The sequence below is a fragment of the Plecotus auritus genome (genome assembly GCF_963455305.1).
Source record: "Plecotus auritus genome assembly, chromosome: 7".
Lineage (NCBI taxonomy): Eukaryota > Metazoa > Chordata > Mammalia > Chiroptera > Vespertilionidae > Plecotus > Plecotus auritus.
Window position 1 is genome coordinate 40949772 of NC_137774.1, and position 13323 is coordinate 40963094.

The 13323-nt window shown below is 41.6% G+C and overlaps 1 protein-coding gene across 3 annotated transcripts in view; it reads right to left on the bottom strand.

Moving 5' to 3' along the window:
- Nucleotides 1-13323, bottom strand: part of ANKFY1 (ankyrin repeat and FYVE domain containing 1) — an 81585-nt gene that overhangs the window by 37461 nt on the left and 30801 nt on the right. For 2 of the 3 annotated variants that reach the window (XM_080681361.1, XM_080681362.1), the window contains exons 4-7: nt 7937-8072; nt 3259-3382; nt 1527-1676; nt 101-266 (exon numbers count right to left, since the gene is read on the bottom strand). In XM_080681361.1, coding sequence (XP_080537487.1) covers nt 101-266; nt 1527-1676; nt 3259-3382; nt 7937-8072 — 576 coding nt within the window. Of the gene's footprint in view, nt 1-100; nt 267-1526; nt 1677-3258; nt 3383-7844; nt 8073-13323 lie in introns of all 3 variants that reach the window. The other variant, XM_080681363.1, reaches the window with a different exon arrangement.

Below are 13323 nucleotides of genomic sequence, written 5' to 3' on the forward strand. Positions count from 1 at the left end.
CTTTAAGAATCTATAGAACAGGGCCAGACAGTTTTCAAAAATTACTTGGATATGAGTAAAATTGCCTGCAAAGAAAAATATAAAATACACCTCTTCCTACCTCTTTGGATTCCTTTATGTAACAAGCTCCAGCCATTCTTGTCTACCATGTCCACATCAGCTCTGTGACTAACTAGCGTGGTGGCGATGCTCTCTAGGCGCCGTGAAAGAGCTAGGTCTAGAGCAAGGTCTCCATTATGATCCAGTTCATTCAGCTTCCCAGGGAGCTGCACAGATAAATTTGTGAATTAGCATCCAGCCAGTAGAGAATGCAATTGATCTTAATCTCTCCCACCTTGACTCTTAAATAGCATCTCTTATGCAAATATCAAAATTTAGCTTACTCCCCAAATTCAACTGAATTCGCTAACTTCTCTCAGGCCTCCTCAGGGCACGTACATTCAGGGAGCACAGAAGTAATGGGGAATCACGGAGCAAATGCAAACACCATGGAAGACAGTACAAGGACCGAGGGGGAAATGCAGACAGGGCTAGAGGAACACAGTGCCAGGCTGAGTTTCAGAGAGCCCAATGGGAATCTGCTAATGTTTTCATGAACGACTGTGGCTTCACTATTTAATTCCTCCTGGCATTTTTATGTCTCCCTCACACACTGGACACCCAGGATAAAACATACTACACTCCCATCCGTCAAAAGCAACGGCACTTCTCCTAAGGCAGTGTGGTAGGCAGAATACTAGCCCCAGAGATGTCATGTCCTAATCCCCAGAACCTGTGACTATGTCACCTTCCATGATGAAAGACATTTTGCAGGTGTGATTAAGGTTAAGAACCTTGAAAAGGGAAAAAGCACCCTGGATTATCCAGCAGGGCCCAACCTATTAATCACATGAGCCCTTAAAAGTGAAAAAGAGAAGAATAGGTCTGAGAGATGTGACACGAGAAGAACTTGATCCACCATCACTGACTGTTTAGATGGAGGAGGGGGCCATGCGCTAAGGAAGGCGATTGCCTGTAGAAGCTGAGAATAGCCCTTGGCTTATAGCCAGCAAGAAAATCGGGACATTGGCCCTATAGCCACAAGGCACTGAATTCTGCCAACAACCCAAATGAGCAGGAAATGGACTCACCCCTACAGCCTCCAGGAAGGAACACAGACTGTTCTGACACCTTGTACTGGACTCCCAACGTACAAACGATGAGATAATAAATTGGTGTTTTTTAAGTCAACAGTTTTGTGGTAATTTCTTATTGCAGCAAGGAAAACTAAAACAGATTTTGGTATCTAGAAGGTGGGTTCTGCAGTAAAAACTACCTACTGGTACGGGTGTGGCTCTGGAATTGGGCAATGGGCAGCGGCTGGAAGAATTGAGGAGCTCAGATGCCTTAAACAAACACCTAGGAGAAACACTGCACTAAAGACTGTTCCAGTAAGGGCTCAGAAGGAAGTGAAGAGCATTCTAGAGAAAAACAAGCAGAGTATAGTTTGGGGAAAAGGCATGAAATGGAAAGAACAGCTACAGTACCTGTGAATCCATTTCAATTAGATAAAGAAAGACCACATCTTCTCTTTCCACTTTGATAGCTTTATGTAATGGGTACTCAGTCTTGGATTTGATCATTTTGTATAACAACTGAGCACTCATGCTGCTGAAGTCCTCTTTTCGCAAGTCATCCTAAGGATTAAAAAGACAGTGAAAAGCAGAACAGACTCAACATATCAAAACAACTGATAATCACTAAGAAGCCCTTAGAACAGTCTGGCCCTACTTTAAGGAGTTTAACATTACCCAACTCATTTAATCCTCACAAAAACCCTGTAAGGTAGGTACTGTTATCATTTCCATTTTGCAGATGAAGAAAGGAAAACATAAGGAGGCTACTTGCCCTGCCCGAGTCGACACAGAGATAAATGGCTGAGTTGGCATCTAGAGCCACCAGGCCCACCTCCCAAGCCTGTACCAGTCACCACAGCATGTGCCTGCTGGTGACAGAAAAGCACAGCAACACTGCCGTCGGGCACGGACGCAGCCACGAGGAGCCCTCCACAGGACAAGAGTCCTTCGCCCCATCCCCACACAGGTGGCAATTCCCGAATTAATCAGAACTTGAACACATAATTCACTCCACTCAGTCACAACTGAACTCTACTACTGCAGATCTCTAAATGTAAACCTATTTTAGCAGAAAGGTTACCATTCCTGTTTCAATTCTTTAAAACCCAATTCTTTTAGACACTTTGTTGTTGTTGTTGTTAATCCTCACCAGAGGATATATTTCCATTGATTTTTTTAGAGAGTGGAAGGGAGGGGGACAGACAGAGAGAGAAACATCGATGTGAGAGAGACACACATTGACAGGTTGTCTCCAGCACACACCATAACCAGGTCGAGTCTGCAACTGAGGTACATGCCCTTGACTGGAATCGAACCCGGGACCCTTCAGTCCACAGACCGACACTTTATCCATTGAGCCAAACTGGCTAGGGGTCTTTTAGATACTTTTGCTCACAATGTTGTTGAATTCCAAATAATTCAAAGAAACTAGGTTATAAAACATGGCACTAGCCATGATTCTTTAAAAATGCTAAACAGACAACATAAAAAGAAATACAAAAACTACTCTTTATGATGAAAGCTACTAAGAAGGGAAAATCTAAATTGAACAGTGCGCTCCACAGGATGGAGAGAGCACAGGAAGCCCAAGGCAATGCCAAGCTCTGCAGGCCTGCTGGCTCCACAGCAGCTCCTGCTCCGGGGCCCACAGCCATGACTCCTGTAGAAGGAGGGTAAAGGCAGGTGCACCTTCGTTCCAAGCCTGTTTCTTGGCCTGGGGTACTTGCCCTTAGCTCTGAAATCATAACTATGAGACTTTGAGAGCCATAAAGATTCTCACAGCCCGGCTGGTGTGGCTCAGTGGTTGAGGATTGACCCAGGAATCAAGAGGTGCGATTCCCAGTCAGGGCACATGCCCAGGTTGCGGGCTCAATCCCTAATAGGAGGTGTGCAGAGGCAGCCAATAAATGTTCTATCTCATCAATGTTTCTACCTTCCTATCCCTCTCCCTCTCTCTCTAAAAATCAATTAAAACTTTTTTTTTTAAATCTCACAGACCATATAATGCCACTACTTAGCTTCCAACTTTGTGATAAGAAACCAGGTGTCAGAGAGGTAACTTGCCATGAAACCAGGTCTCACACCCAGGTCTTCTGACTTCCAGTGAGGGTGCTTTGTCCACACCCCTCAATCTCTCACTCACCCAATGACTTGCAATAATTTCCGCGCAGTAGTTCATCAGAGTGCTGGCATTTAGCTCCTCCGCGGTCTGATAGAAGCGAATACAGTTCCTGACATTCACCAGAGACATAACACCCTTCTCACATCTGCAAGAGAATATTAATAATGAACAGTATTATTAGGACAAATCTATTCATAAATTAACAAACCAAAGCAATAATCTGTGTATTGGTGGCTATGTCCAATAACACTAAAGTGTAAGGGTAAGTGAAGTAGTTATGAATAAATAACAGCTGAGCTACCATATTGTAAAAGTACTAGTATAAAATTATATTGCTCATTCTGGCCAGAATCCAAATAACCTGTAGATACACATTAAGCATAATCCCCCAAATATATGGGACACAATTGCAGTTCCCACTAGCACATCTCTATTATGCAATCAATGTGGCTTAGAAATAGCTTCAAATATGAGGCTTTATGCCTCCACATGTTAACAGACCCTTAAAAGTCCTCCTAAAGGATGAAGTATTTGTTTTGTGAATTATAACTCAATAAAGCTGTTTAAAAAGCCCCCACACAAAAAAAGCTATCATTTATAGAAACAACTGAGTTAGTGCAAGCCATAGTAAACCAAGACAGTGAAGAGCTGGTTGCAATGGATGTCCCCTAAAGCCTGGTGACAACAACAATGATCACTAAGAGAACAACTACATCAGAGAAGGGAGGGCTGTACACAGGCAAGCAAGCCTCTGGTAGCACAAAGCAGGCAAAAACCCTGGCCTAAAAGATGCAGCCTGGGGGAGACCCAGGCTTCTGAAACCCCACATTTCCTGGAAACATTAGTGAGCCTCCTCAGAACTGAGCCTGGGGGCAAGGAGGAAGGAGGCTGGTGGAATGATCCTTCCATCTCCCTTGCCTGTACATTTCTCTCCAAATCAGGTTCACCTCCAAGGACAGCAGAGAGGCCTAATATAGTGTCAGGGGTATTCCCTGACACCCCACCATTGCTTTCTCTGTCCCACATCCCCCACAAAAACCCTTTTCTGATCACAAGCACAGAATGAGAGCAAAATGAACTGTGAGGTAAGTAAGACCTGAGTTGAGATTCACTGAATTTTAGAGGCCAAATTACATAAGCCCTCTGATGCCTCATCGCCTTGTCTATAAAACAAAGATAATATTCTATCAGAGGTTAGAGGATCTCTCTCTTGTGTTTTTAAAAATAAAACTGTATAAATTTTGTACAGAATAAGGAATGATCATAAGTTTGAGGTCCTTCTCAGGAAGCTGCATGATTTAACAGCTAACATGAATGGGTTTCAGTACTATCATAAATAAGAATAACTCATTGGCTAGCACATAATTCATTATTTTAACAGGTGAGGTTTAGTTAACAGAAATGGAGAAAGACCCTGAGAGTGAGAGATGGGGGAAGAAAGGAGGAGAGTTGTGAGAAAGACCTGGAAAGAATGAGGAACAAATTTTCAAAACCTCACAAATGAGATCTTAGGCTAGGAGCAAGAATAATCTTAGTCATTTCTCCATTTAGCAGTAAATGCAGGTACCTAATTTATTTCAAGACCTATGCTTAAATGCTTTGTTGTTGTTGTTGTTTTAACTTTTATTTGCTAATTTAGAGAGAAGAGGGAGGGAGGGATCAATTTGTTGTTCCATTTATTTATGCAGTCATTGGTTGCTTCTTGTATGTGCCCTGACCAGGGATCCAATCCATAATCTTGGAGTATGGGGACGACACTAACCAACTGAGAAACCTGGCCAGGGCAAATGCTTTGTTTTTAAGTAACATAGCTGTCTTGGTGTATGAAGAAGCATCTCCCCCAGGACACTTCTAAATCAAATTGTTACAATATCTAAATATGGCTATTACAATAATGTGTAAATAATGTTACATTTTGGAACCTCCTGTCTGCCTGTCTGAACCACTAGTTTCTGCAAACTTCTACCATATCACAGCAATGCTTAAGGTAGTCATTCGGACCTCAGCTATGAAATCAGAGCATTCCAGGAGAAAAGACCTCTTTTCAGATATATATACGTATAAAATATTTATCACTTTTACAATGACAAATATCCACAGTCTTGCCATCCTAGTGTCCTAACATCTGGTATAATTTCAGGGAGTACCGAATCACCTTTGTAGAGTACTTTCAAAACATGTTTACAGACGAAGCTTAGAGTCTGAAAATTCAACTCTTCCTTTCTACAGCCAAATGACATTGCATCAAGTGAGTCAACTATGTTTCATGAAGACAGATGTTTTGTTAAAACTGGCAGACACTTCATTTTCACTAAACTCTGGGATCCCCAGAGTGCCATTCACTATCTGGATAGGCTATAAATAGTAAGTGACATGGTTTCCACGACTGAAGAACATGTAATCTTTATTTTAATATTCAGATTCTCAGTTCACATCTTCTCTTTGAAAAATAGGAAGACAGACTAACTATTCTGAAAGGATTTTGTTAATACGTTCTTAATTTTAGAATACAAAAAGGATACAGATGCACAAAAACAATAAACCTGATTTTTAAAATACAAAATCAAGCATTTATCTGTGTCCCATTAACTCGTGTCTAGTTTTTGGTATCAATCCCATGTGTATAAATGAGAGACACAAAAAATTACTCAAAAAATAAACAACAAATGGCTAACAGTGGTTCAATTATGGATGACTTAGTTTTCTTCCTTGTTTTTGTTTTTTTAATCCTCACCAGAGGATATTTTTCCATTGATTTTTAGAGAGAGTGGAAGGGAAAGGGGGGGGGGGGAGAGAGAGAGAGAGAGAGAGAGAGAGAGAGAGAAATAACATCGATTGGTTGCCTTCTGCACACACCCAACCAGGGCCAGGGAACCTGCAATCAAGGTACATGCCCTTGACCAAAATGGAACTGGGGACCCTTCAGTCCACGGGCCAATGCTCTATCCATTGAGCCAAACCGGCTAGGGCTGGTTTTCTTCTTTATATCATTCTATATTTTCCAAATACCATACACTGAACATGTATTGTATAAACAGGGAAAAAATTATTATTTTAACTGTTAATTTTTAGCAGACACTATTAATTCTTTTTTAGAGTATTTCCCTAAGCTTACCAAAAAACTTCCTTTCAACCAAATTGGCGATAGCATTCCCAAACCACCAAGATCACTATGTTACAAAAATGAGCAACTCGCGCTTCATGTTTAACCGCTCACATGTGTGTCACAGCCCTTTCACTATCTGAAATGTGCAATTCCTCCTGCTGACAGTAGGGAGCACTCTGGGATAGTGTAAAAAGCCAACATTTGATCCCACTCTTGGATCGCTACAATTCCAGCTCTAAAAGGCCTGACAGACAACAACTTGATGCCCACATCCAACAATACAAAATTGAGCCTGATAATGTTGATAGTTATGAAGCCTAATCAGTCAATAAACAACAAGCATGTTAATTAAAGAACCCATCACACAGATTACAATTATCTAAACTACTCCAACCCCAGAGCATTTTTATCAAAGCAATTTAATTATAAACAAGTTGACAAGGTCAATGGAAAAAGCTCCGGAAATCTAAAGGAAAAAAAATACATAAATCACATTCAATCTAATTAAAATCACTCCATTTCCCTCTCAGATGGATGGTTCAAAAACTCACACAAATAAACAAACAAAAGGCCCTGACAATAAAGTTAGTGTTAGCCTAACGTGCTTACAAAAATCTTAGATATGTTTGGGTTTTTTCTTAGTTATTACATTTAGGTATTTAAATGCACTCAAGCCCACATCAATCATAAACAGTTAGGAGTAACCTGTGTACTAACTCGCATGGGGCATAATGTGCTGTCCCACGGGAAACATCAGCCCCCCAGTGAAAACAGAGCAAGCTGTTGTAGTAGCAAGATCTCCTTAAGGGCAACACAACAACGGTGGAGGTGGAATGCCTCTTGACGGCTGAAACAACCCCTCACCCACTCAAACCCATTTCTTCACAAAAAAGATCACAAAATAATGTAAAAAGACACTCCATCAACTCAGCTAACTACCAAGGGCCACATCTCCAACAAAAACTTAAGGGCATTTTGCCTGACATCTGTTGAATGTTTTCTCCTCATTGTTCTGCAAGGCCAACTTGGGAAAGCAACAGAGAAAATGCAGCATAAAAAACATAGCAGGAAAACAAAAACAAAAACAACATAGCAGGCTATCTCCTTGGGAACCTAAGGAAGCAATATCAAATGAGTAAAAGACCTCAGAAACTTACCGATCTATATTCTCTCGTGTGTTAATTTAGACATTAATGTGTTTCCAACAAAGAGACTATGACCAAGGACTTCATTCACGTAGATAGATCAGAAAGTAGAGTAAAATGTCAAAGGAAAAAGGTACAGGAGGGAAAGTTGAGGGTTTGAATACTGGATTTTGTTATTCCATACTCAAGTTTATCAATTCACACAATTATGTAATCTCGGATAATAAACCAGGGAAAGAAAAAAGAATACCTTAAAGGCGTTAGCAAAATTTAGCTTACAAGATAACACAAAACAAGAGAGATAAAATTCTCTCCCCCCTATAGCCTTTAAAAAACACCTTGCAAAAGTTATTTACATTAGCAGGAGAAGCTGTTTTCCCAGAGCTTGCCATAATTAAAGCTCAGCCACCACCATCTGAGGTGCTTGAATATATCTGCTGTGACTTGCCTCTCCCTAAGGAGCTGTAGCTGAAACCGATTAGCTAGTTTCATCAACTCAGTCAGGAACACATCATCTTCTTTGAACTCCAACTCATCCGTATAGATCCAGCGAAGCATTGTCATTGTCACCTCAGGGTTAGCATCTGGTTAAAGAAAGTAAGTAGAGAGTCTGAAATCAAAGCACTCATGACACTTAAGCCTTCTTGAGGATCCCTAAAACTGAGGCTAATAAAGTATATTCTGGTACATCCAACTCAAAGAAATATCATACAGCAAATAAAAATGGTGAGTAAGCCCAGCCAGCATGGCTCAGTGGCCAAGCATCGACCTATGAAACGGGTCACGGTTCGAATCCCGGTCAGGTCACACACCCTGGTTGCGGGTTCGATCTCCAGTGTGGGGCATACAAGAGGCAGCAGATCAATGATTCTCACTCATCATTGATGTTTCTTTCTCTTTCTCCCTCTCCCTTCCTCTCTGAAATCAAGAAAGATATTTTAAAAACTGGTGATTTAGCATTTGGGGCAGCATCTAACTGCAGAAAAGTATTAGCTTTGTAAGAGATGGTAGCTGGAGGAAATGAACCTACTAAATAAGTAAAATTAAAAAAACAAAACAAAACTGGGGGAACTCCTAGCTGGTTTGGCCCAGTGGATAGAGCATTGGCATGGACTGAAGGGTCCCAGGTTCAATTCCGGTCAAGGTCACATACCTAGGTTGCAGGCTTGATTCTGGGCCCTGGTTGGACACTTGCAGGAGGCAACCAATCGATGTATCTCTCTCACATTGATGTTTCTCTCTCTGTCTCCGCATCCCTTCCACTCTCTCTAAAATATCAATGGAAAAATATCCTCAGGTAAGGATTAACAACAAAAAAATGAGGGGAAATATCTTAAACATATGACAAAGAGTTTTCATTCTAATAAAAAGATCCTACCAAAAAAATGAAAAGATAGACATCCAATAGAAAAATAGGCAATAGATATAAATAGGTAATTCACAGAGATAAATAAAAATGGCCAATAAATCTTACCAGTAACTACTAGTACAAATTTAAATTAGAATGTATTGTCTCTCACACTACCAAAGATTCTTAGAAGTTCATAAACTTCACACAACTATATATGTAAATTATTAAGAAAAAACAGCAAATATAAAGAAATACATGTACTAAGATAGTCAACGCAGTATTGTTTTTAATAATAAAAAAATGGAACAAAAATCTTGGAATCCAATAACGGAGAACAAATTAAACAAATTATAACATATTCACACACTGGAAAACATTGCATCAATTAAGATTTAGATCTATATTCAGCATAAAAATATAGTTACTACACAGGATAAAAAAAGTAGGCTAAAAATACATATATTACATAATATCATTTTTTGTTAGATATATTTGTGTGAGTATATATATGCAAAAATTCTAGGCCTCACCTCCAGAGTTTTGATTCATTAGATCTGGGGTGGGCCTGAGAATAAAAATTTCATACACACATAATATATACAGACACACCACACGTATATAGTTTTGTGTCTGTCTCCCTAACAAGCACTAACCAAATCTGATTCTGTTCAGAATTCCAGAATCAAGGACATTCAGGGTGGTATGGCCTTAGTCAGATTTGACTGTTTATCTGTCCCTCTGTATATTGAAAGATTAGAAGGATATACACTAAAATATCAACCCTGGTGGAATTCATAATTAATTTTTCTTTTAGTTTCTTTTTTCCTGATTTTTGTTTAATGAACATGTATTACTTATTTAATTTTTAAGGTAAAGTCTACAGCAACTTGGGGAAATGCTTGGGATGAAAATCACAGTATAAAATATCAAAACTATGATTTCAACTAGAGTCTACTCTTGATTAACAGTGATAGTCAGAGGATCACTTAAAACCATGGTCTACATCAGTGATCCTGGGCTCGCAGAATCAGCATCATCTGGGAGCTTTTTAGAAATTCTTATTCTCAGGCCCACCCCAGATCTAATAATGAATCAGGAAACTCTAGAGGTGGGGCCTAGAATTTGGGTTTTAACAAGTCCTTCATGTGATACTGATGAGTAGCTAAGGTCTAAGAAACTATACTCAATTCTTGATTATGTAGGAAAGGAACACCATGGGCCAGCAACATCTTATTAATAATTAGGCAACAACTGATTAGCTCTTATTAACCCACTCTCTTCCAAATGTAGTGGGAGATAAAACAGCCAGATATTTTTTTAAAAAGGCATAAAAAAAAGTGAAAGAAAATACACCAAAATGCTGATAGTGATCATGTTAAGACTTATTTTTTATTTTCTCTCTTACCTGGCAATATATTTTTTTCTTTAAATATATGTATTTTTTATTGATTTCAGAGAGGAAGGGAGAGGGAGAGAGATAGAAACATCACTGTTGAGAGAGAATCATTGATCGGCTGTGTCCTGCACGTCCCACACTGAGGATCGAGCCTGCAACTTGGGCATGTGCCCTGTTTGGGAATAGAACCATGACCCTCTGGTTCATAGGTCGACACTGAACCATAAAACCGGGGTGGCAATGTACTTTTTTTTAACCTGGTAACATATTAATAGAACTTTTAAAATGTTTTGAGAAATAATTAAATTATGCTCTTGTCAGTGTGTTGAGAGAGCAGATTTTCATGGATGACCTGTTGCTCTCCCACAATGCCGGCAGTATTGGAATAAACCCTCATATATGATTTAACCCTGTCTCTGCTGAATTGGCTCAAGTAGTGATAGGCAGCCTGGATCCATTGGTTGTCCAGTTTCATATTCTGGCAACCCAAATGAGACTGACAAGTGAGGGACCCGTCTCAGGTACCAGGGATCCCACCTGCTGCCTGGACTGGAGGTTCCTTGGCTGAGGTCTGGACTCTTTTATTCACAGTGCTGCCAGGAATTTTCCAGTTTTGAGACCCAGACACAGCCTCAGCAATCCCCGTCGCCTAACCTAAGACCTAAGTTGAAGCAAGTATTTTTGTATGGCACGAGAAATATTTACTGCCTCTCATCTGGGTGAGTCTTATCAGCTCTGGGTGGCAAGAGACCTCTAGTGGTCCTTGCCTGGTCTCCGAGCCCTAGTCTGACCCACTCTGGGATGAGAGACATGTTCTGCTTCAGTGGTTTTTCTTATGCAGGGCATTCTGAGGCTGCCTCCTGCACACCCCATACTGGGGAAGGAGCCCACAACCCAGGCATGTGCCCTGACCAGGAATCGAACTCAATCCACACCGGCAGGGCAGTACATCATAATACTTAATAGCAACTTTAACTCAGTGACTATATGACCACAAGATTGCATCATAGTGAATTGAGAATTTCTAGAGTTTAGAGAAGTACAATGTTAATGCCTTTAAAGAAGCCTGAACTCTCCTCCTGTTGTAAATAGTAAGCATGGTTTGATTCCTGCTGTAAGGTTTGCTTTCAGGAGTGAGACTCTGCAGAGTCAAGTTTTTTGTGGCTTTACTAAGATAGCTAATAGGCATCTTTATAAAATTTATCTTTGAAGAAGTGTATCATGGGGAAGGGATCCAAGAAGATGGTGGCATATGTGGACCTGTTCATGTTTAATGTGTTTTGCCCAACAGTTCTGCTGAATTGCCTGGGTGGGTGTGGGTGTGGTTGCCTAAATCTGGGGTTGCAGCAGCTGAGACTGCCTAAGAAGCCTGTGTTATGTGATACCTGGAAGCACCAACTGCATGGCTGGCCAGCAATTTGAGGGAGATTGGAAATCAGTTCTTGTAAACAAGTATATAAATGGTGTAAAAGCTGTGTTTTAAAATGGTTGAACTTTTTCCTCTCTAAAACCTAGAAACATATTTTTAAATGTTATAGTGTCCCAAAAAAGTAACAAGTTTTTCATTTAATGTTTAAATTAGACATTTTATACCTTTGTGCAATTTTTTGTATTCTTATGCAATTTTATTTGTTCCAGGGAGCATTCAATATTTCATTTTTTTCACTCTTACCCATTTTGATTGCATACAGTATTTCACAATTACACATAAAGTTATGCTATCTGAATTACCTATGACAGAATCCATCTGAGACAGGTGAGATGATAAGGTTAAAAAGACCATTTTAGGAGAGAAACCAAGATGGCGGCATAGGTAAACACCTAAACTGCTGCCTCGCACAACAATTTCAAAACTACAACTAAAAGACAGAACGGACACCATCCAGAACCACAGGAAAGCAGGCTGAGTGAAAATTCTACAACTAGAAGGAAGGAGAAAAGCTCACAGAGAATTGGAGGTACGGCAAAGGGGCTTTGTGCGCGCAGAGAGGAAGGGCGGCTGAGAGCCTGGCTGACTTCCTCTGGCGGAAGGGGGAAGGAAGCCTCCGACCGCACTGAACCCCAGTTCTGACTGCACTGAACCCCAGTTCCGGGCGAACCCCTGGGGACCCACGCTCTTACGGGGGGAGTCTGGACTCTCGGGCGGAGACTCGAGCTGGGAAAGGCAGAAGTCTGAAGGCGCACGCGGGCCAGTGCGCACAAAGGCTGCGGAGGTTGCCATAGGATTTCCCTAGTGGAAGGGAGTCAGAGGATCCTGACTGCACTGAGCCCCAGTTCTGACTGCAGTGAACCCCGGTTCCAGGCGAGCCCCTGGGGACCCACGCTCTTGTGGGGGAAGTCTGGACTCTCGGGCGGAGACTCGGGAGCCGGGGAAGGCGGAGGACTGAAAGTCCGCACACGCGCGCCGGTGCGCACAAAGGCTGCGGGGGTTGCCACAGGCTTTCCCTAGTGGAAGGGAGTCAGAGGATTCTGACTGCACTGAGCCCCAGTTCTGACTGCAGTGAACCCCGGTTCCAGGTGAGCCCCTGGGGACCCACGCTCTTGTGGGGGGAGTCTGGACTCTCAGGCGGAGACTCGAGCTGGGGAAGGCGGAGGACTGAAAGCGCACATGCACGCAGGGGCGGGGCTGACAGGAAGCCAAGACTGAGGCTCCACCCCATCCAAGCTGAGCACAGAGGCTATTGCAATTTGGCAAGTCTAATTCTATAGGGCTGTCTCCAGCACCGGGCTTCTCCCAGCATAGACACAGCTGATCCTTACAGCCAACTGGCCTGGAGGTCAATTCTTCCCAGTGATACCAACAACAATAAAGACTTAATTACAACAAGGCTGTACACACAGTCCACAAAGGGGTGCACCAAGAGTGTCCACCTCAGGTTAACTGGGGAAGCAGACCCACTGGGCCATATTGGAAACCTAGCACAAATATCTACCTTACCAACTCAGGAAATCAGTGAAAATGTGGGGTCAAAGAATCAGATCACAAACGAAAGAAATGGAGGAAAACAAACGACTGGATGTAGTATTCAAAACCACCGTTATAAGACTTTTTAAGAATATCCTAGAAAAGGCCGATAAATATAACGAG